Source organism: Solanum dulcamara, chromosome 5 (genome assembly GCF_947179165.1).
Source record: "Solanum dulcamara chromosome 5, daSolDulc1.2, whole genome shotgun sequence".
Lineage (NCBI taxonomy): Eukaryota > Viridiplantae > Streptophyta > Magnoliopsida > Solanales > Solanaceae > Solanum > Solanum dulcamara.
In genome coordinates this window covers 69,437,293-69,462,483 of record NC_077241.1, presented here as the reverse complement: position 1 = coordinate 69,462,483, position 25,191 = coordinate 69,437,293, and the positions used below count along the sequence as shown (strand labels likewise).

General features: G+C 35.5%; 2 protein-coding genes across 2 annotated transcripts; one reads left to right on the top strand and one right to left on the bottom strand.

The window, feature by feature from the left end:
• Positions 1-1,932: 1,932 nt before the first annotated feature.
• LOC129889521 (uncharacterized) lies at positions 1,933-4,618 on the bottom strand. Its single transcript, XM_055964840.1, has 2 exons — positions 4,185-4,618; positions 1,933-2,648 (listed from the first exon to the last, which is right to left on the bottom strand). Exons 1-2 carry the CDS (start codon positions 4,519-4,521, stop codon positions 2,101-2,103), a joined length of 885 nt encoding a protein of 294 aa, XP_055820815.1. The 5' UTR covers positions 4,522-4,618; the 3' UTR covers positions 1,933-2,100.
• A 1,993-nt stretch (positions 4,619-6,611) lies between these two features.
• Positions 6,612-16,515, top strand: LOC129889520 (SH3 domain-containing protein 1-like). Its single transcript, XM_055964839.1, has 10 exons — positions 6,612-7,086; positions 11,404-11,517; positions 11,929-11,998; positions 12,084-12,232; positions 13,109-13,210; positions 13,473-13,667; positions 15,263-15,325; positions 15,491-15,625; positions 15,743-15,817; positions 16,047-16,515. The coding sequence occupies exons 1-10, from the start codon at positions 7,027-7,029 to the stop codon at positions 16,170-16,172; spliced, it is 1,089 nt and encodes a 362-aa protein (XP_055820814.1). The 5' UTR covers positions 6,612-7,026; the 3' UTR covers positions 16,173-16,515.
• Positions 16,516-25,191: the final 8,676 nt, after the last annotated feature.

The window sequence follows — 25,191 nt, the reverse complement described above, 5'->3', positions numbered from 1 at the left end:
TATGAAGTTCTATGAGACATTTGTATGTTATACGATAGTGATTATGAGATTTTGAAAAAGTGTTTGAAAGAGCCAAAATCGGCTAAGTTCCTGTTATAGCCTACTATGTGCATTCAGAGTTCACATCATGACATGTTATATGCATTAACGTTGAGTTATAATCGGATGAAAGGGGGCCTATTTGCCCAAAAGACTATATATGATACAAATGGCCACAGATTGACAAATATAATACCGGTTAGCTATCGAAAGAGACCTTCATTGCTAGCATTTGGTTGGGTATGTCAGACATTTGCATCTATATATATGTATTCACGGCATACGATTACACGAGCATATCATGCATATTTGATTACTAGGAGGTCAGATGTCGTCCATAGAGATTATTTGAGTTTCAGTTTCAAGTGGTATCTCTATTATCCTTTTTATCGCAACTAATTATGATTTCAGTTTCCGCCTTACATATCAGTACATTTTCATTTGTACCGACTTTCCATTGCCTGAAGACGTTGCATGTCATGCTGCATGTTCAGACAGAGGTCCTGATCGACCTTTGCAATAGGGTGTTTTCTCAGCTGAGTATTGGTAAGCTTCATTCTTCCTAGAGTTAAGTGCATAATTGTTGGGATCGTTGGAGTCGTTTCCCAACCGGTTGAGTTGTAGTATTCATAGAGACTTGTGGATATACTTGGTTGGTTTTTCTTAGCTTTCATTTATAGCCTTGTCGACTTATTGTATATATGATTTTAGTCATAACCTTGGCGGTTTGTTAGTTCTTTATCAGTTTAGTTGGTCTTGCCGACCCTTTCATTATGTCATTAATATTGTTGGGACCTTGCCGGATCAGTTATCTTCTTTTAACAGTTGATTGTGATGGCCTTGTCGGCCCTCATTGTTCTCTTTCCATTATATTTCAGTGGCTAGCTCGATCAAATAAGATATTGAATGTCGGTCACGTCTCTCAAAATTTGGGGCGTGACAACAATAAAACAAAACTTGTCGATGACTTGAACTGTGTTTAGTTCTTTTTTCTAAACTAAGTTCCCAAATTTGGACCGTTTTAATTGTTTGGGAATTGGGAGTATATTTGAGATAAAAGATAACCTTTGATTTGACAAAAGGCATATATATATAAGATAAATCACAAATGTTAAGAGGCATTTTTTAAACCCTTTTCTGTTGTGTGGAAGTACAAGGCTCATAACCCTGTTACATTACCAATGTTATCCTCAAATTGCTTCCTATTGGCTCCTCCTGGATCTATCTCCTTCACTATTATTCAGATTGTGAATAATCACTCTTATCAAATTGTAAAGTGGAACCTTCTTGGGAATTAATGTCTCTCAATTATTTCACTCAATGTTTAGTTTCAAAAAGAGGAATAATGTCATGACATGGAACTAGTAATTGGGCTGAATCATCAGCACTTCATTAACTGGTGCTTGGAAAACTTTCAGTCTATTATAGATGAAAATGATCCCTAATACAAGTTAATTATATTGTGTCAATGAATGCAACATCATTCCAAGGAAAATGTTACAAAATATTAAGAGAATTTCAGGTTTACCTGAATCAAACCAAGCTTGCTAGCCTTAGCCATCAATACAGTCAATCAATGGTGTGTCACTCTTTTGCTGATCAATGAATTGCCATCACAAGTTAAGAGACATCAACCTTATACAAGTGGAAAATGCCAACCTCCAACAAGAAGAAAAATGAGATAGCTTTTGAGATCACGTTCTTGTGTAACTTATTAGAAGGAATTAATACCTAGTGTCTGGATTCTAGTACATTGACCTGTGTACACATCTACCCAACTGCACTTGCTTCATCTCTCCATGTACTAACGACAACATGCACTGTCCTTCAAATGCACTAGGGCTTAACTGAAATTGTTTCAGAACACCTCCCGAGAGTTTTGCCGAGAGAAAATTGTAAAAGCTAACCTATATATTCCAAAACTTTTTCATAAGCAATATTCCTCATTCAATAACTTAAAATAAAAACAGTGTTCAAGAGAGCGCAAGGGCCACAGACGCAAAGCAAAAGAATTTTTTTTTGGTTTAAATAAAACATGGTATTGGTCAAGGAAAGAACACACTAAGTAGCTCTGGGAGCAGCCCATTCAACTCTAAGGATGAGATTGTCATAACCATAACCATTGAGCTTGTTTATGGCCCTCTCAGCATCTTCTCTGTTGACAAAGTTGACAAAACCAAATCCTCTGCTCATTCCTGTCTTTTGATCAATCGCAACATACACTCTGCTGACGTGACCAAATGGACGGAACAGCTCCAACAAATCAGCCTCCCGAGTGTCCTCGGAAAGGTTGGTGACCCTAACAGAGTTTTCTTCATTCCTTCTTCTCATCTCAGTTCCCCCACCACTTCCTCTCTCTGCAGCACCACCTCTCATGCTCGGAGGAACATAAGCACTCTTTTGAGAACCAGTCCCAGCAGCAGGTGCTTCCCTTGACGGTGGCCTATCCACAAAGGTCTCACTCGGCTGAGCAAGATCCTTGAAGGGGCATTTTGATGTCCAATGATCACCCTTCTTGCCACAGGTCCTACACAACATAAGAACAGCCCCTGCTTTCCCAATTTGAGCCAAAGAGTCTCCACCAGATTTAGCTTCGTCCTGCTTCGAACCTGTTTATAAGAAATCCATAACCACAAATAACAGGTTAGGAAAACTTCAAATTAAGCTCAAGACAGAGAATGGGTGTCCTTGAATCTTACAAGCATATACAGCATCTAATTATCACCAAAAAAAAATATAGAAAATTCAAGGGGAAAAGACCCACTTATTAATTTCAGACACGGATGAGAAGACAATTCACCGAACAGTTGCCATACTATAGTGGTTGCACATGCATCAATGTCGAGACAATAATGTGTTCAAATACTCCCATAAAGGAGATATAGTTGGAACAATACAATCTATTTCCTTAACAAAGTTGCAGAGTCATTAAAATAGTTATACAAGCAGGCATTCCACAAGCATGTACTCCCACCGTTCACTTTTACTTGTCTACATTGAACTTTACACATCTCATAAGAAATAATAAATGTAATACGTATGTTACTGTATAGGCTTAATGGACTTGAAAAATGATTTGTAGTAATGCCAAAAAATCTCTTGATATGCTAAAGTGGACAAGTAAAAGTGACAATTTACCTTTAGTAAAGTGGACAAGTAAAAGTGAACAGGGATAATTCTTTCCACTTCTCAATACTCAAATAGGAAACCATGAACATAGCTGCAAAACCAATCTATATCTACATCAAAGGTGTAAAATGAATCATGGCAAATGCATACACTTTATGGCAACTCCCTGCCTCACTACTTGGATTGAGTAGCCAATAATATGTGAACTTGAATCTATACATGTGATGTGTGATTGCATAACTCTACCTAATATAATAGGCACTCTGAGAGATAGTGGATCAAATATGTTTTTAGCAAACAATGTTTATACTCAACTGGGAGACCAGATATGTAGGTGCAAGAAAAAAAGGTACAATCTTTATCTTTGTTCACAAGAATGAACTATTGCATTAGATATTTCACTTAATAAAGTTAAAAGCCCTATATCATAAGGGATTGCATTCTACAAGCTTCCCACGTTTCTTGTCCTAACCAAACTAAAGGGGAGGAAATCATCCAAAAGGTCTTCATCTTAGCCAATTAACAATTTATTCACACAAAATCCCCCCTTTTGCTCCAGATTATCCTTACAATATTTAGCCCTTGCTACTTCGAGCTGCAACAGTACCCAAAAGGAACACCAATCGAATTCACCATACATCAAAATCAAAACACAACGGCACAACAATAAAAATTCCTTCGTTCTTTTATCCATATACACAGAGATCGAACACCTAACCATTTTATTACAACAAAGCCACAACAACCATTAATTTCCATGCCACAGCAATCAAAAAAGTATACAGGACACAACTATAAAAAACACAAATATAGAATACAGGAAACAGCGATATCAAGAGGAAAATAAAAAATCGATATAGAAACACCATAAATTCACAATCAAAAGAGCTAAATAATAACAACCCAATTGACAATAAGCACAGATTTAAAAGCACGTCCGAAATCAATAAGCAAGAGTAACAAATCGACAAAAACTTATCAAATCACAACCAAGCACAAGAACGAAAGATCCATACCGGGAGCTCTAGGACGCTCAAGAATAATCTCCTCAGTAGAAACCATGGTAAGACGAGCACCAACATCCTCATGAACAGCATCACCAAACTTAGGCCAAGACCGGCGCTCGACAGCGCCTTTACTAAGCCTAGCATTCGCAAGCTTGCGAATACGCGTTGTAGTAGTGATTTTTACCTTGTTTCCTTCCTCGTTAAACTTGTATTCCACTATTTTCTTCAACCCATTCTGATCTGGCCCAATTACTTGCTTCGGCGGTAAAAGGAAATCCAAATCCTCCGCATCATCTTCTAGCTCACCCCATCGAATTTTTGGTTGATTTGCAGCTTCCACCGCCATTGATATCTTCCGATAAGCCGCTAAAACAGAGAGAGAAAGATGTACAACGGTTTTCGTGTTAGGGTTTTGTTTTGTGTGTCAACAGAAAAAAATAACACCAAAGGGGTACTTTTGGGATAATCAGAAAAACAGGTTTGTAGTGACGGTGGAGTTTGGGCTGGGCTTCTGTAATTGCAAAAGGCCCATTTTTTGATGCCACGGGATTTGGGTCATTCGCAGAATTGGTCTTCCTTTAATTTTTGGTCAATTTCACATGTAATAAATATTATTTTTAACAAAAATAATTGCATGTATATATAGTGTATCAATATTACATTAATAGTTATGTAATGTGTAAAAAGTGTATACTGCTTATTTAATTTCAATACATTTCAACTTTCTTGATAAACTGAATTATTTTTCAATCTCTACCAAGCCAAGTTGAGATTTTTGATTAAAGAAGGTACACCTTCAGCTAAATTCATCGAGTTCAAAAAGTATGGGATACAATATCATATTGTGATCGATTAAAATAAGATCATAAATTCAATCATTGTGAAAGGATCTGAGATTCATGTCAATTGTTATGTAACTGAAGTTAAACATCTAGCTAATAAACGAGATTTAACTAGAAAGTGTCTTTTATATAACTTGTTGTAGTGCATCGAATTCTTATTCACTCACCAATAATATATTACTAACTTGTGTTCTTAAGCCATGTTATTCATTGTTCTGATTAACACTAAATATATCAAGCTTATATTATGACACTGTCAGCCATCAACATCGAATCAAGGGTCATTCTATTTATTTAACTTATCTTCCATAATCTTATATTTATGGTCATGTCCTCAATAAATTGCAATTATGTCATGTCGTATTTAATTATCTTTCGCTAATACTTCTTTGGTCTATCTTTACCTCTCGTGAAACCATCTATAACCAACGTCTCACACCTTCGCACTAGGGTATCCATGAATCTCCTCTTCACATATCTAAACCATCTCAGCCTCGCTACCAGAATTTTGTCATCCATCAATACCACCCCTACATTTTCCCCGATACCTTCATTTCTAATCATATCTCTTATTATATGCCCACACATCAACCGCACCATCCTCGTTTCCGCAACTTTCACCTTCTTAATGTGGGAATTCATGTCTGACCAACACTCCACTTCATACAAACATAGTTAGTCTAATCACTATTTTGTAGAACCTGCCTTTAAGTTTTGGTGACTTTCTTATTACGCAATACTCCAGATGCGACCCTCCACTTGATCCACCCTACATCAATATCAATATGATGTGTGTCTACAAATTTTCTCGAGTCACTCAAAGTATTTGAAACTTCATCTAATCAAGTCTCACTTCCACTCCAACCTCAAACATTACATCACTGAACTTGCACTCCAAGTATTTTGTCTTGGGCCTGCTCAATCTGAACTCTTTAGACTTCAAGGCTTGCCTCCAAATCTCTAGCTTAGTGTTGACTTCAATGCAAGTCTCGTCAATCAAAGCTATGTCATCTTCAAATAGCATACATCATGACACCTTACTCTGAATTCGCCGTGTCAATTCATCCATCAGCACGACAAATAAAGATGGGTTAAGAGCTAATACCTAATGCGACTCCATTTCAACTAGAAAGTGTTTTGAGTCTTCCGCTATCCTTACCTAAATATTGACTCTATCATACATATCTTTAACCGCCCTAATAAATTCCACAAATACTCCTCTAACCTCAAATTATCTCCTTAAAACCTTCGTTGGGACTTTGTAAAAACAACAAAAAAGGCAAAAAAAAAAACCTTAAACAATCCATGAAGATACATTGAAGAATATATAACCGAAAATAAATGAATGAAAGTGTTACATGTCATATCCTAGAAAGGTGCAAATAAGTCACACGCACTAAACATTGTTCTCGAAAAGAAATCCATATATAACTAGAATGTTAGAGACACATTGCCATATCCTAGAAAGATGCAAATAAGTCACACACACTAAATATTGTTCCCGAAAAGAAATCCATATATAACTAGAATGTTAGAGACAATGCAAGAATGACACCAATAAATCAAGAAACGACCCAAATTTAAAAGAAGACCAAAAGTCACATTCACACTCTAATACAGTCAGCCTTGTACTAAAAAAACAAAGAAAACTTGTATTTCTCTCTGTTTTCCACTATCCTCCGCCCTTTTTAACACATCCACTATTCTTCTTCCTTTGGCGTTTCAATTTGTGAGGAAATAGTAACCGACCCCTTTTCTCCTATGTCCCATAGCCTTTTTATATCTCTTTCCAACCCCACTTTCTCTTATATTATTGGTTCTTTCTCTCCTGGTATGTTTTGTTCCTGTTCCTAACTTTACCTGTAACAAAAAAAGAAGATAGATTCTCCTTCTCCAAGAAAAGGGGCAAACCCCATGTATGTAAAGCACCTTTCTTGGGTAACCTTTTGCTTGTTTATAAGTGGGTCTGCATCAAGATTTTGAATTTATAATTAGGGGAAGAACTTAATATGGAGGCTATCAAGAAACAAGCGACTAAATTGAGGGAGCAAGTGGCTAAGCAACAACAGGTTTGGTTTTTATGTACTTTGCTCATTTATACAGTGATGTATTTGTTTTTTTAAGTATTTGGTAGGAGAAGTTACAAGTTACCAAGTTTTTGTTTTTGGTATTAGAGACAAGTTGAGATAAGTTTTAATCAACTAGCATAGTTGTTACTTGTTTATATGGATAAAGATTCCATTTTTATTAATATTATTGCTTCTTGTTGTGAGTTACTGTATTGTTTGATTATTGGGGTTTGAAGTTTATTTGGGGCCTGTCAGTATTTTTTTGTGTACATTATTTGACTTTGAGCGGTGGTTTGAACAATGGGTCCTAAAGTACCCCTGGAAGTATTTTTGAGCTTTGTGTTCCTTTGTCCTTGGGATGAATATGCCACTGATCATAAGGATGACAAGTCTACCATCAATTAGACCAGTTGTATGATGCATGTAGCAAGGCAATAATAATCTTGTGCTACCAATGAAATAACAAGCCACTAGAACTGGAGAAAAGTAAAATTTAACTGGTGATTTCGGAGGGATAGCCTAGAAGTTAGAACTGCGATCTCCAAATATAAGGTTGAGGGCTCAAGCCAACAAGGGAGTAAAGTAAGAACGGGCCATTGCTACTCTCCTCACTAGGGGGTTCCAGGGGTGGAGGTTTACCCTATAAAAGAAGGGTGATTCTCCTGACAGACTTCGGAGCTATGTTGTCAACCAATTCCCTAGAGCATGTTCTAAAGATGGTAAATTTGATTTCCCCCTTAAATTAATAGGAAATGATAAAGAGGAGTCCCTTGAATGTCCATTTTTTGTCGGAAGAAATGCCTGCAAGAACCTTCCATAAACGACATAACGACCACCACTCGAGTAGGCCTCATGAACGGGGCACTTGAATTGATTGTATTTTTGAGCTTAGCTATTGCCAAGGCATCGAACAGAAGTCTCCTTGTGACAATCTTAGGCCCGCTGTTGGGGGGTGGTGAAAACTGAGTTCCTGATAGCATTCTTGTGGGAAAGAGTGATGGCAATTGACCAAAACTTGGGAGACAACCTTTTGTCTTACCTGTTTGGCTAATATGTGCCCATTTCTTGACAAATGTTGCTAACGTGAACACATCTGCTTTGTGTGTGTTGATTTATCACTTGGGATCTTTTTTTTCTTCAAGATTTTCATTTGGGTGCATTTCATTAGTTTGCTTCTTATATATAAGCTGAAGATAAGGTTTCACGTTCTAGCCCTGGCTGGATATTATGTAGTCAGTCGCCTTTGATAGGGAGTGTTTTAATCCAAAGTAGGACTTTTCAGTGTGAATCCGAATGATTCGGGCCATAAAACTGGTAATGGACACCGGGTGGGAGACAAAAAAAATAGAGGCTGAAGATAATAGAAAATAACTTCTAGGTCAAAGGATCAGCTTATACATGAACAAATTGGGACAAAAATGGGGTCTCTGTAAGCTGTTTTACAGTATTCAATATGTGTGTGTGTATGAATTTATCAATTGGGATCTTTTCCCCCCCAAGATCTTCATTTGGGTGCATTTGATTACAGATGTTTTGCCTTTTTGTTCAAAGGATCAGCTCATACATTAACACATTAGGGATAAAAATGGAGTCTTTCAGCTGCTTTACAGTGTTAAATAGTGTGTGTGTGTAATTTTATCACTTGTGATCCTTTTTTTTCCCAAGATTTTTATTTGGCTGCTTTTGATTACAGATATTTGATCTTTTCTCATTCATCACTAATTTTGTATAGAGGCTGAAGATTAAGAAAATCACTTTTTGATCAAAGTATCAACTTATACATGAACAAATTGGGGGGAAAATGGAGTCTTTAAGCTGTTTTACAGTGTTTTTAGTGACTTGTAGGTTTGTCTTTTGAGATGTAAAATTATTGTTGTGGAGATCCATATCTTTATATTTATCATATTGTATCTATCCCATTTATCATATGTGCCACCAAAACTTAAGGGCAAGTTCTACAAAGTGATGGTTAGACCGGCTATGCTGTATGGGGCGGAGTGTTGGTCAGTTAAGACTTCTCACATTCAAAAGATGAAAGTTGCTGAGATGAGAATGCTGAGATGGATGTGTGGGCACACCAGGAGCGACAGGATTAGAAATGAGGCTATTCGGGACAAGGTAGGAGTGGCCTCGGTGGAAGACAAGATGCGGAAAATGCGACTGAGATGGTATGGACATGTGAAGAGGAGAGACACAGATGCCCCAGTGCGGAGGTGTGAGAGGCTGGCCATGGATGGTTACAGAAGAGGTAGGAGTAGGCCGAAGAAGTATTGGGGAGAGGTGATTAGACAGGACATGGCGCAGTTACAGCTTACGGAGGACATGACCTTAGATAGGAGGGTGCGGAGGATCCACATTAGGGTAGAAGGCTAGTTCATAGTCTCGTTATTCTTCTCTATTCATAGGCGTAGTAGTGCATTACGATCTCTTGCGCTTTGACTTCTGATTTCTGTTATTTCTGTTATTATTTATTACTTTCTATGCTTTGATTACTCAATTTTACCTGTGACGCTTTCATTATTTATTTAATCGTTATTTGTTATTTGTATTTATTTATTTGTATTTATTTGTTATCTATTCGTTATTTGTTTGTTGTTTTTCTCATAAAGCTTTTAATTTTCTATTCTTATCTAACATTTTTTTTTATGCATTTATGCTTTTACTGAGCCGAGGGTCTCCAGGAAACAGCCGTCCTACCTTGGTAGGAGTAAGGTCTGCGTACATTCTACCCTCCCCAGACCCCATGTTGTGGGATTTCACTGGGTTGTTGTTGTTGTTGTTGTTGTTGTTGGAGCAAATAAGAAGAGGGGGACGGGGAATGAGGGGAACTTTGTTGATTTACTTTCATTTGGCAAAGTATTATTCTTCTCCTTCTGTTGCTTGGTACAGCTGGAAAGAAGTAAATAGACACCTAAATTCACCTTTTCTTACAGCAGAAACCTATCTGTTTGCTCCCTTTCCCTTTTACTTCTTACCCTTAAAGTCTTATTTAGGTCCTTAACAGTGGGTGTAAGCCTTTTGGTATGTTGGTAGGGCAAGAGGCGCTTAGACCCCAGAAAAGGATTGAAGCCCCTCAATTTCCTGCAAATTGGACATTGAGCTTTTGGTATAGGTGTCCCTAGGCTAATATTCTACGAAGAAAGGAGGGGAAAAAGCAGAGCAAGCAAAACTCCTACTCTTAGATAGGGGAATAAATCATTTTTCTGTATGCCCCACTAGATGTATATGTAATTTCGATAGTAATTTGTTATTTTCCGTTTTAAGTTGGAATATGTGACCTTGATTATATACTAAACGAAAATTCGTAATAATACAACAAGCAGGTTTTATTTGACTAAGGTTTAGTAATGAAATAAATAGAACCCGATGCAGAAATGGGTTTATTACATGAAGGTAGTGTTACTAGCATATCTTGTGCTAGTTACTGTTAGCAATCTATCTTTCTTGACTGATCTATGAATCTGAGAAGATAGCCTGAACCTGACGAATGGACTGATTGTTACTGTATCAGCACCATTAATTCAACTTCCTCGGTAAGTTGTAGTATATGTCTATCCAGCTTTCCAAGGTGCATCTTTAGGTGTCACGGCTCACAACAGTTGAATTTAATTAGTGATGCATGCCTGCAAATTCAACCTCTAGCTGGTATGTGAATGCTACAAGAAGCTGTTCCCGGCTACTTTCCAGCATCATGTCTTCAACTTAATCTATAATACAATATTTCATTGGATCAATTTGAAATTATTCTGCTGCATTTATAAGTTTCGGAATCTCATATTTCTTTTTTCTGTAATATTTTATTTGGGAAAAGAATTGGTTGTGAGTTCTAATTCCTATTTCTGCAGATCTAACCTATGAATCTGATTTCCATGTAGAACCTGAAATAATATTTCCCAAAATTTTCAAATCACAACAAAACAATGGTGAAATGCGAAAGTCAATGTACGGTAATTGTTAGATGCAAGTGGAAATATGCCTCTCTTCAGAGGATCTTCCAAGAGAACAAGGGAACCCTACTCCTGGATCATCTCTCTGGTCTTGTAATTTTAGAGTTTTGAAGAAATTGAGCTGGATGATATAAATAAAAAAAGGGTTAAAATGGAGATGACTAAAATGACTGACTAGTAAGGTTATTCCATAAGTAGCTGACCGAAATACTCGGCAAGTTAAACATTAAACAAGTTAATCTGAGACTTGTGAGATCATATGCTTGGGTCAGACTAGTATGGTAATCATTAAAACATGAGTTCAATGAAGATATTTTATGTAGGTTCTTGACTTCTATCATGAAAGATCTCATGTTCTGCTTTTTATTAGGCTATTTTGAGACAACTGGGGCACTTGGGCCATGAATCTGTGATGGTCGATGAAGCAGAACTGGAGATTCATCAGCGACTTCAGGAATTGTATATGTCTACAAGGGCTGCGAAGGTAACACCAATACAACTTTGTTAACGATTTTCTGTCCATCAGGAAAGTTCTCAAACTCAAAGAAGTGAACTGGGTCCTATAGAGATATGTAAAAAGTAGGCCCAATTAGTCAATGTAGGGAGAGATCCATATGTAAACATAGTATCTATTTTATAGGACTGAATGACTATAATGAAAATGCATATAACCCTATTTTGGCTTGGTTCGATATGGAATCAACTTGATCATCAAATTAGAAGTTCATAACCTTGGCCATTCCCAATTTGGGCGAAACAGATCTACTAATTCTTCGATTCCAGTTAGTAAGAGGATTTTGAACACTTACTAAAACAATTCTTTCAAGAATGTCCTTTTGAGCATATGGATCTTTCTTGCAAGGAAAAATCTCACTTGTTGCATTGTGTTTAACAGCATTTCCAGAGGGATATTGTTCGTGGTGTAGAAGGATATATATCAACAAGTAAAAAACAAATGGAAATAGGTCTGTGGACCTCCATCCATATCTTATGTTGCTTCAATTATTTAGCATGTATATGGAAGTGTCAACTTTCAACTTGCTCTTGCAGCTAGAAAGTTGGTGGACAATTGTTATAAATATGGGAGTGAGATTCAAAATTGTCCTCCTACCTTGCCAAAGGTTGCCGTGGAATTTGGTACTTCACATGCTGCAATGGAAGATCAAAGGGAAATTATGCTAGGAGTTCTTGGACAACAGGTTAGATCTATGCTTTTTTAGCTTTACAGTCATATGCACTCCCAATGGTTTACCACAAAAAAAAAGGATATTTACTTTATGGAGATTGAAGGTCACCTGTGAAGGTCATTTTTGCATGTCTTTAGTCTTTACCTTATCAACTTTTACTATTTTGCTCCATTTCTTGCAACGGGAGTTGTGATGTTCTGCAGATCGAGGGATTGTGAGGATCAGAAGCTCGCCTAATTTATGAAGATATGGTCTACCTATTATTGTGGGAGACAAAATGCTTTCTGATTTTAAGATGCACAAAATAATGATTGATAGTTTAGAAGAAAAAATGTCTAGAGACCGACCAGGCAGACATAAAACAAACACAGACATGAATAAGGTCCAAAATAATGCACTTCTCACTCTTTATACAATGAAAAGGGAATAATGCATCAGTAAGATCTAAGTTCTAATCATTCTTGAAAAACATGAATGCATTATGAGCCGTGGCAGAATTTTGATCTGTCAAGCGCAAAACTATCTGTTTCTGATGTCTAAATAACACAACAAGAACGATAGTTAGGTATCTCTCTGACATATCATATGATGCATTAAAGTATGTCAAGCACATATATTCACTTATGATGAGAGCATTTTATCTGGGGCTCTTAGAACCGTTAAATTTGGGGAGTGATATTTCACTCTTGACAGGTTAAAACTTGCAAATGGTATAACTTGATGAACCTTTTGCTAGTATTATGCCTAACCTTTTGCTAGTATTATGCCTAGTGCATTTTAGTACTTCTTTCTTGATTCTTGATGAGTTTATGATGTAGCATAGTGACTGTAGCCATTTCTTGGTTCATAGAGTACATAGTGTTTGATCATTTTTCCTTTTAGCTGTAGGTTTGTGAGCCGTTGAGAGCATCAATACATGGTGCTCCTTTAGAAGATGCTCGCCATTTGACTCACCGTTATGACAGAATGCGCCAGGAGTTCGAATCCCAGGTATCCTTCAACCTTCCATTTTTTCCCTTTTCAGGTGTGTTGGGGGTAGGGCTCATGTAAAAGGTTGTTTATTAAAAGAAAATAAAGCAAGTAAAAAGTAAGAAAACAGAGAGAGATCTCCCATACATCACCAAGGAATGTACCCCTTCAATCAGCGCATCTCTACACGCTTTTCAAGGAGGTAGTAATCTATTCTATATCAGGTTGCATCATGTCATGCAAGAAAATCTGGTAGTTCTAAGTGGATTCCCGCTCTTTTCAGGCTACTGAAGTAATAAGACGCCAATCAAAGTTTAGAGAAGCTTCTACGGAAAGTTTGGCAAAGCTTAAAAATTCAGAAACAAGATTGTCGGAGCTCAAATCTTCGGTGTTGGTTCTTGGCAAAGAAGCAACTGATGCCATGTTATCTGTAGAGGAGGATCAGCAGCAGATTACTTTCCAAAAGCTTCTAACCATGGTATTGCTGGTTTCTCTTTGTTCATTCAATTCGTATGCGTGTTATGCTCGCAGAAGTATCATGATTGGTCTTAGTGCTGTATTGATTGTCTTGGTTATTTGCAAATTTCGTTTCCCCAAGTAACTTTAATGCACTGAATGTACAAGTGGAGATTGTTACTCCTTCCGTTTAAAAAAGAATAACTTAGTTTGACTTGACATGGAGTTTAAGAAAATGAAGAAGACCTTTTAATCTTGTGGTCCTAAATTAAAGTTATGTCAAATGTACCAAAATGCTCTTTAATCTTGTGGCCGGAAACATGTCAGGTGGGAAAATGAAATTAAAGCGTTGCCAAAAAAGGAATAGGGTCATTCTTTTTTAAACAGACTAAATAGAAAAGTAGGTTACTTTTTTTGAAACGAAGGGAGTACATTTTAAAACTATTATCTGTGCATCAAGTTGTTAAACATCATGATTTGTCCTTACAGAAAGACAAACTGGTTTTATTGGAAACAGAATGGGTGACAGGTGTCAATTTCACTTTTTGAGATATACTTTCAGTTGAATCGGGACAGGGATTTTTACCAATTTTAAGGACGTAACTTGTTCTGACATCACGATTTGTGTTGTCTATAACTTTAACTGCTTAGTGAAAATGATCTTAAATTGATACAATTTAGTTTTAGGAATTGTAGTTGCTAACTTCAGTCATTTGAAATGAAAAAACGCAGTGTGCATAGATACTTCGTAGTTTACAGCAAGTATACAGTTAAAAATGCTTCTCATGATGGAGGAAACAACAACAATATACCCAGTGTATCCCACCATGATGGAAGAAACACATCTATAAATAGTCATTATCTCCGAAGTTGCAGGAAAATTCTCAAACCTGCTAGTTTCTTTGAATATCTTTTGGAGGTAAGGTCATGGAAGTTGCTGATCCATCTAAATTGAATGATGCATCCCTCTATTATTGTGATGACAATGCAGCTATTGAAAGTCGTGTTTGCGATTAATTTAGTAAAATCAAAGTTAATGTAGCTCAGGGAAATTACTAAATTAGCTAATGCACCATTTGAAATAACAGGATCATAATACTAGTTCTTGTAAATGTAGAAAATAATTATTATTTTGCTATAAATACCAGTAGCTGAGGGTCAAATGGTCAAGTAACTCAAATATCTGGAATACCAAGGCATAATGGGTCATATATAAATTTCCATATTCCAGATGTAATGCTTTGTGCCTTATTCATGATATCCACTTGACTGATCTTCTGTGAGATTGGAGATTCCTATGTTCTTTGTTATTCTGTTTAGCTTGAGAACTCCTAGGTCATCATTACTTTCTGCTTTTCTTCCCTATTAATAAATGTTGGTACTAAATTTTTCTTCCATTAGAAGTTAAAATAAACACATAGTTCATGGCAGACTTGCTTTTTCATTTTATTAACTAGTACTTAAAGCAAGAAGTCTAGAACACTTCGGTGAAGTTTGATTTATTTTTTGCCTCCTGTTAAAACTACTTCCTTGTCTACACCATTTTTGTCTCAGCATGGATCACTTCCAATTGTGATCTGTGTGATTCATTTATCTAAAAATGATTTTAGCTTGCAGGTTGATGCTGAAAGATCGTATCATCAGAATGTTGTTTCCATTTTGGAGAAGTTGCATTCTGAGGTCTATAGATTCAAACCTTTTATTTCCTTCAAGTCATTAGAATAAAACTATTCTATCGGGGTTTTTCTGTTATCTACAAGGATAGAATCGTAAACTTCAACTTTGAGACAATGAGATTAAAAAAGATGGACACAAATATTTAACATCTTTTTTTCTTGGGGTTAGATGCTTGTAGAAGAGCAATTAAGTGAGTCATCTCCTCAATCTTCAAATTCACCAAGAGTTTTGCATGATACAACTTCAAATGGAACTGAGCATCCAGAAGCTGAGGATAAAAGTCCTACCTATTTTATTGCCAAGGTAAGGACTCTTAAAGAGTCAGGGATATTTAGTTCTACATAACACACCTTTGTCCTCAAAATCTGGATCTTTCTGTATTCGCCTCAATATTCCTTGATCTCCTCGATTCTTTGGTAGGTCATGCACTCTTTTGATGCCCAAGCAGATGGCGAGCTAAGTCTAGAGGTTGGCAATTATGTGGTAGTCCGGCAGGTATTTATCTTCATTTCTTAGTTTAAGCAATAGACACGTCACACTGCCTCTATGATTGTTGCTGCAATAATGCAGGTCTTATTTTATGTGTTTTGGTTGCTTAAGTTGACATTTTCTAAATTACCTTGATGGTATTTACGTCAGCTTAAGAATTTCCGATAATTACATGTGTTGTTAACTGTTTGTTGCATTTCTTTGCTCTATTGCATTTCTTTTGTTCTATTGATAGGTAGCTCCAAATGGATGGTCTGAAGGAGAGTGCTACGGCAAGTCAGGTTGGTTCCCCTCGGCTTATGCTGTAAAGTCGGACAAAGTACCAGCAAGCAAAATGGTGGAAACGGATACTACGCCATAATATAAAAACACTAATCAATCATGCTACATTTGTATAAAACCTCTGTTTTTGTAAATTTCCACTTGTATGTGTTTGAGGGAGTTTTCCATTTTGCTTCTCTTTTTTTTTTTCTCCTCTTGATGTAAATGCATCAAAGCTTATAATCATGTTTATTATATGCTGATGTTCCAAGCTTATAATCAATTGTTACTGTTGCATCAAGGAGCACCAGTGGTCTAGTGCTAGAATAGTGTTTTTTCTTGGTTATAGCTTCTTCTTTTGCACCTTTTTAGCGTTTATTTGTCATGTAAGGTTTTGTATAAAAGGTGTTTATAAATGTTAGCATTGCTTTGTTCTGGCCTGAGTTAACTTCTCTTCTTTGACTCTATTCTCCTTTATTATGCAATGAATCATGACAAATTTGTTTTCTAATTACTAATTCTGCTAAAAGGTAGAGTGCAATTAAGCAAAAAACAGTCTGTCATTATCATTCCTTCAAGAAAAACCAAAAAAAGAAACAAAAACAGTCCTCCAATATAATGAAATGTCTGTACAACAAAAACCAAGTGATGTTGTACACTCTATGTGAGGTATTGTCATCTCTCCGTTATCAGTCATAATCCCAAATTATAGGTCAATGTTGCTCTTTATTTACCTATGTCCCTTTCAACTAGCCAATTCTAGCAGTAGTAAAGGAACTAAGAATATGATTCATCAAATCCTTCTAAATGTTAACATGTATCAGCTCTAGCTATAAATAGGCTAGTTTGTATTTTCATATTGTCAAAGGCATTAGCTTGTGCATCACACGTTCATTTCATGCACCTTGTGGGGCATTAATTATGTGCATTCCGTGTGTCACATTTTCCTAATCCTCATATTGCCTCATGTGATACGTTAAAGTAACGGTGCTTTATCGCTATTAGAGATCGGACGGTGGTCCCTAGATTGGTTCAGTTATTTCCGCTCGTCCAGTACAATACAATACTACTACATCAGGTGAAACAAATTTTGGCATCAGAGAATGTCATATATGTTTGTCTGACTTTGAGGAGAATGAGAATGTTAAGAGTTTCACCTTGTAATCATATTTACCCCATCAATATCTAATATGGATGTGTAGAAATATGAATTGTATCGATTGTTGCTGGGATTATAGTGGCTTTTAGAATAGTATAGTATAGTATGGTTAAATAATTTCCATTAAATGATAGTACTACTTCTTTGTTGCTATCAATTTCTATAGTTACGCTGAAAAAGACTGATTTGAGAAGTATTTAGGATAAAAAAAAGTAGTCACCGTATTTCTTTTCAAAAGGTTTTTAGATCTGATTTGTGTGGCATCATGTATCTTTTTGGTGATTACTTTCTCATTCTGATTTTGTGTGGTACCGTGCATCTTTCTGGTGATTATTTTCTATATCTGATTTGTATAGCACCATGCATCTTTCCGGTGACTACTTTCTCATATCTGATTTGCATAATATCGTGCATCTTTTTGGTGACTACATATTTTATTTATGTAGCATCATGCATCTTTCCGGACTACTTTCTCATATCTAAATTGCGTAGCATCGTGCGTCTTTCTGTGACTCCTCAAATCTAATTTGCATAGTTCTGTGCATTTTTTTGGTGACTCAGATGTAATTGTCACACTTTCAAGTCTACATCCTAGATGTGGCCGACACTCAAAAAATCATTATTGATTCCAAGCGAACTCTTGACTTAGCTGACTATGGAGCGCAAGACTAAACACTTATGTACGGAAGCTTAAAGAGGTACACAGATCATTTAAACAAGCTTAACATGGCTCGATCATACTTTCTTCAAGAGTCTGAAAATAACTCTAAATATAGATAATAAATAATGTTTTGAAAACATTTGAAGATTTAAAGACTAAACTGATCTAATTTGTACATGAAGCCTCTATTAAACTGAGATAGGTATCGGGACAAGACCCACGGTGACCTAAAAATATATGAAATAAAAGTCTACAAAAAATTGCAAGACATAAATGAAACAGAGTCCCTCCAAAAGCAAGAAAGTTTCATGAAAGCTGATGGAGAGAAGATCTCAACGAAGCGCCTGTTGTCGATCCTGGGCACTTGTACCTGCATCATTAAAAGATGCAAAGCCAAATGGTGTCAGCATATGAAATATACGACATGTAAACAGGTAAATGAAATAACAAGCTGAACTAGATATCTATGCTGAAAGAAGAACTGAAAGTAAAGAATGTAAGTATAATGAAAACAATAAGGCTTACAACTAAGATATGCAATAATATCAAATGCTAAAATAGTATACTTTACTTTTTAAGGGGAATTTTTCTAACCGACAACCACCACTATAAGACTCGTGATGATACAACATCTTGCCTACGTTGCCAGAGCCATCCAATACTTTGTTAGGGTAAAGGATAAACTTACTTATGGATCCATATCTACAACTTTACCAGGGGCTTTATGAGGAGTCGCCAAAATCAACAATACGATCCTATCCTACGTTGGCGACGCAGTTTATGAAGTTTGGGTTATCTAAACTCTTAATCAAATCGGTACCTAATACTACTCCCAAGACATGTAATAGTGCTCAATAACTTAATATAATTCCACTTTAGGAAAAAGGGTCCCATTTAGGGGAAACTGATAATCTCTGTCTTGATATATTTTACTCAAAATACTTCATTATGTACAGACTAAACTTGCTTTGAAAACTAACTGAAAATATTTTCTCAAAAACTGATATGCTTTCTTAAAATTAGCCACGCTTTTCTCTATGAAAATAATGTACTTGAAATTATTCAAATTCCCTTAAAACTCTTCTTAAATGATAGCTTAAATGCTAGAAACTCACTTTAATTCTGAAAACAATGCATGAAAATAAACACACAACAACTTCCAAACAATGCCTACCTAAGTAGGGTTCCTATTATAAAATAAGCATGAACTATCAATCAAGGATCAGAAATACATGGAGAACTGCAATCTTAGAAATAAGAATCAGAAATCAATGACAAGGAAGCAAAGGAAAATTTTGAATCCCTAAATCTTGGGGTAAAACCTTAGGTTGGATCATACTAATTGAATTCTAGATGTAGGGTGTAGGGCGTGAGGAAGAACAAAAGCAATCACTATACCTGGAAGTACAAAAGTTCTTGAAGAAAGCTTGATGGAAATGCTTGAAACCCTTGGTTGATCCTATCGATCCTTGCTCTAAGCCTTGGAAAGAGTTATGAGAGTAATTAGGACGTACAATACTAATAAGGGACTTAATTAGATGTAAAACTGTCGGGATTTAGACTTAGAAGGAGTGGGAAAAGACTAAATAACCATTCTTAAAAACTGTCAGAGTCGTCTACGAGAACCATCTATGGTCCTAGTTCTTTTTAGTAGCCATAGATGCTTCTCGTAGAAAACAGACTAGTTTTATGGACTTTCTGAAATTGGGATCTACGGGCTCGATTTACGATTCGTGATTCATTTTATGGTTCATCCTGTATGTCCGTAAAAATCAGATTGGAAATAAAGTTTCAAGACTTCAATCTACGAGAAGAATCTAAGGTTCGTAATTACTTTTACGAGCATGGAAATGGTTCGTAAGAGTCACCCAAAAATAGAGTTTCAGTACTTTGGAATTATGAGTCAATTCACAATCCGTAAAAGTCTTTATGGATTGTACTGTCAGTCCGTAAAACTCAAGAAATTTTCACTAACTCAGGAACTGATTCTACGAGCTCCATCTATGTCCCGTGATTCTATCGACGGCCCATAAATGCCTCTCATAAATTTCAGAAACCGTAAAATTTCAAATTTCAGATTTTCATTAAGGGTCTAATAGGGCAGGACTTCTGGGTGTTACAGTAATTTACATAGTGTTACTTTTTGTCAGTATTGTGCAAAATTCAATACAATCACAAAGTCTAGCAACCTTTGATGATCAAAGTCCAACTAGCGTTGCTAGTCGCAGATCCTTCACATTTCCTCACACGCGGTTAGATCTAAAATTCCTACGACCAGGTCAGTAGCACAAACTGGTGCATGAGCCTGTTTTGGCCAATTTTCAGTAATTTTTTATTCAATGTCGACTAATCTCTTGATTTCGAGATAATCCATATATTTTATACCAAATTTTGAGCTTTTTTCGGTGATTGTTTCACTATTTTCGATAGCTCTAAGTTTTTCAATAGTGTTTTCCCTCTATTTTAAATTCACTTTTGTCAAAAGGGTATACTTAGATATTTGAGTTGGATTACAATAATACTTTTTTTTCGTGGCTAAAATAGCATAAGTCCACCTTTCTCTGTCTATGGTTGTTGTTCGCCATTAACCTCTTAATTAATTGGATATTAAGAATGTTTTTCTCCATAGTGATTTTGAGGAAAAAGTCTATATGGAGCAACCGCCTGATTTTGTTGCTCAGGGGAGTCTTGTAGCCCTGTATGTCTATTACGCAAGTCACTCTATAGTTTGAAACAGTCTTCTTGAGCTTAGTTTAAGATATTCATCACAATAATTCAAGAGTTTGGCATGACTCATGAAGTTATCAATCAGTTGTTGTTTTCTTCATAAAAGAAATGATTTTGATTTTCCTTTTTAGCACTTGTTATTTCATTTTGAATAAGTATGTTTCGTATGTGATCTTATCATGTTCTTAAGGCTATCCGATTGTGATTGTGTTGCATATTTAATGTTTCTTTTTTTTTTAGGCTCTACTGTTTTGCCATGACTCCATTATTCTGCAATTGAAATCGTATAAAATGTGCATCTTCGTTACAAATTGACTTGCCATGTATGTCTTATTAAAATCAAATCTTGGTATCAAGGTGTAGAATGAAGTTCTATCAATTATCTTGAATTTGGTAGTCCATATTGTTCTGATTAGCAAGATTTATTGGGGTAACATCTTGTCAAGTCCTCGTTCAAATTTTGTTATGACATTGATTTAATATGTACTGCATTCTGCCTCTTTTCCAACTTAGGTGTGATTCTGATAGTTTTAATGAAATGCTCCCTCATCTCTCATTAATCTTGATTCTACAAAATTGCCACTTGAAGTGTTCAATAGTATCATTCAAATGAAGGGACCTGATTAGGCTTTTGATTTCTCTCATTTTCGAGAAACTCGATGATCTCGAAGTTTTTCAAATCATGTTCCACAAAATCAAGCAGTCAGTCTAGTTTTAATGTTAATGGCTTATGTGTTTTCATTGGAATTTGATTCTAGTTTGTATGACATGGTGTGTCAAAACATAGAAATATTATACTACGCCAACATATATTTGACTGCACAATGAAGAATGTTTAGAGAAGCTAAATTACAGGTATTGATCAAGATGTAAATGAGCTAAAAAGCTCAAAAGCAAAAAAAGTCGTTCAAAAATAAATGTTTGGACGCAATGGTCCACAAATAATTTAGACAGGCAGTGGGCTGAAAGCCTAAAATTGCAGCAAAAAATTGAAAAGTTGGTTGAGCTTGAGTCTAACAAAGGTTATATCTTGTATCTGATTATAATTTGTTTTTCTAACATTAATTTAACTTAGTCAAAAATTTTAAAGCATGAACTAAATTTTGTTTTGTGTAAATTTAATTTATTTAATGATTTTTGTTCATCACATCTTTGTTCATTTTTCATCACATAATTAATTATTTGGCTAAGTTTTATTCGTTCTTGATTATTTCAGTTGTTTCAAGTTGGTTTCTCTTTTCAAATAACCAAAATGTCTCTCATTTACTTTAAATATTTTTTTTCAAGTTAATCAAACAATTTTAATTAAATCGTCGTATAATCGCATACTGGGGGACATTTTAAGTGTTAATATTTTCTCGAAATGGAAATAGAAACTTTTTACCTTAATATCTGAATTTTTAAATGCTTATCTGTTTGAGTCTTTTTAAATTAAATTTACTTTCAAAAATTAAGTGACGACTATGTTTCAAATATTTTTACTTGACTGTGAAAATATTTGACATTTTCATAATGATTTTCTCTAAACGAAGAAAATCACACACGTAACAAAAGATGCATGATTTTATCTTGGTTGAAGATTAGGGGTTTCAAATGGACGTGCCGCATTGAAATTGGAGATATTAAAAGGAAGGAAAAATTAGCTAACTAGGCAAATTTTATGACTTATTTATTGAAAATAACTACACTTTAAAAATATTAGTAAAAAGAACAATACTTTAGTCAAGTAGCAAACTAATGGTATCCTAAGTCCCTTCCTAAATTGTCACGCCCCGGGAGGGTATTCTAGACGTGACCGGTAATCGAAGACCATTGCTGGTCCCCAAGCGAACCACTTAGTCCAATCACACATCCAAACTCTCAGCGGAAGATTCAACACAACTCAAAAGACAGATAACTCAAGTGGGCACTCAAAATATCATGAACAATGAAATAATATGCTGAAAAGTACTCAAGCATGAAGGGACTCAATGTCACGTACTCAATAATGAAATTTAGTTTTTAAAATAAGCTTTGGAACAAATCCCTCTAACTCAACTTTGACTCTATCCATGAAGCCTCTAACTCAATACTAGAGAGGTGCCAAGACAAATTCAAGGCTATCTCAACTGACCATCAAAAGAAAATGAATGGAAGAAATATAACTGAAGTCTTCCGGATGCAAGGAGGCCTCACCAAAAGCTGGACGGGGTTTAGTCTTCAATGGTGCGTCTGTTGAGGACCTCTATCACCTATATCTGTATCATAAAACGATGCAGGCCAAATGACATCAGTACATGAAATGTATGAGTATGTAAAATGGCTGAAAGGAAGTTACTCAAGATACTCAACTCAACTCTGAAAATAGCTCAACTCAATAAAATATGAAATAGAATAATATAATGCTTTAATGATATGCAATCAGAGATATAACTCAATATATGAAAGTATGATAATTACTTTTTGGGAGGTTCTCTAACCGACAATCATCACTTATGATCTAATGATGATACAACACTTAAGAGTTGTCGTTGCCGCAACCACCCAATACCTTGTCAGGGTAAAGAACGCTCAACCTCATGGATCCAGTACAAAAGTCCTGTTTGGGACAAGAAAGGTTTGGCCTTTATCCTACGCTGGCTACGTAGTTTATGGGCTCACCCCATATCGGTGCTCAATACTACTCTCAAAATACTCCGTTATGCCCATATACATATTAAGTGAGAAAAAAATTTCAATTTACTCATTTAGTCTCTTCCGGACTTTAATTCAAGACTCAACTCATCTCAACTAAAGGAATGCATTTAAAATAAAAATATAATGTGACTTCTCAACTCAATCTCAAAATAGATGTTTTAATGAAATATTGCTCAACTCATTTATATATAGAATACTCATGCTTAAAATGCTACTCAGAAGATTTCTCAACTCATGCTCAGACTCTTTCTCAATCAAAGATAACACTTATTATTCTTTAACTCAAAATAAATGCATAAAATATTTAATGCAAGACGTTCACAACTTGTTCTTTAAAACTCCGTCAATGCATAATGTGCAATGCAATCTCAATTAGGGTTCGTATGGATATAAACACGAACCCACACTCTCAGCAAAACTAATTCAAGAACTCGTCAAGGGATATTATAATACATGTACAATAACACAAGAAGTTTTATATACGAACTCAATATAAATGATAGATAATTCAGGAACTCGATTCATGGAACTTAGAAACTCATCTCAACTAAGTAAACGGAAGATGTAGGGCACATGGATGAACTCAATCCACGTTATGGGTAACCTTACATACCTGGGATGAAGACAGGACAATAAATCATGCAAGATATTACTTGAATCTTTTGAACCCTAGCCTCTTCTCCACTCCTTAGCCCTAACTCTTAAGTTAATTTAGCGTAAAAGACTTAGGATTGCGTTGAGTGACTCTTTTAAGGTCAAAAATGACATATATTAATCGTGGGTTAAGTATAGAAGGATGGAAAAAAGACCGAAATATCCTTCCTTAAAATTAAAAACGGATAGAAAAATTGTTTGTAGGGGAACAAGCGTGTGACTCGGACTTGTTCCCTCATAATGCATTTTTTTTAAAAAAAAATTCGATCGAATTCTAACCCCGTAGAAAATAATCAAGATAAAATTAAGTCCAAATCCGCGGCAATTCCGCGTCCGTGGACTATCGCCCACTTCTTTATTTTCGTCGCTTCACTCTGAAAATTTATCTTTTGATCCGGTTGGCCTAAAATTCAACCTAGATAATTTTTTCACACAATTTTTCACCCTGATCAATATTCTGGCCTCGTATTGACTAATAAAGTTAAGGAAGATGCATTGCGCGAGCGTTCTTTAGACTAGGGGTATTTTGACAATTTTACCGAATCTAACATAAATAATCTGATTTTTATCCCATATTTTATGCACAATCTGATTTTTTCTCTTTCTTTCAATTATCTCATACTTTCTCTCTATAAATTAAAAAATGGCAGCCCGGTGCACTAAAGCTCCCGCTATGCGGGGGGGTCCGAGAAATGGTCTGGCCTTTCTCTCTCTAAATTCAAATTATCTAAAAAGTAAAATATTTTTCTCTCTCTATTTCTCCCCATTCCTTGTAGAGATAAGATTCTATATTTTCTTACCACGTGTATTCATCTTTTTCTCTCTATTTTCAGAAAATTGTAGGACTTTCTCTTTAGTTTGTATTTATTCTTTTGTTTTCTCTTTAATTTGTATCCACTCCAAAGTAATGCCAATTAGAATTGTATTTTATATTGAAATTTATATTTTTAGGTAATTATGCATCCATTTAATCATTCATTCGAATAGCTAAAAAATTTAGTATCTCTATTTTTTGTATTCATATGAATACTCGTATTTTTTTCAAAGTAAATGGATAGAGATTTTTTTATCAAACCAATTAGAATTGTATTTTTTTTCTTTAAATAGTTGTTACGCATCAAATTTATTGTTTTTCCAGAAAATTATAGCCTTTTCTCTTTAGTTTGTATTTATTGCTTTTATTTTCTCTTTAATTTGTATCCACTCTGAAGTAACGTCAATTAGAATTGTATTTTTTTCTAT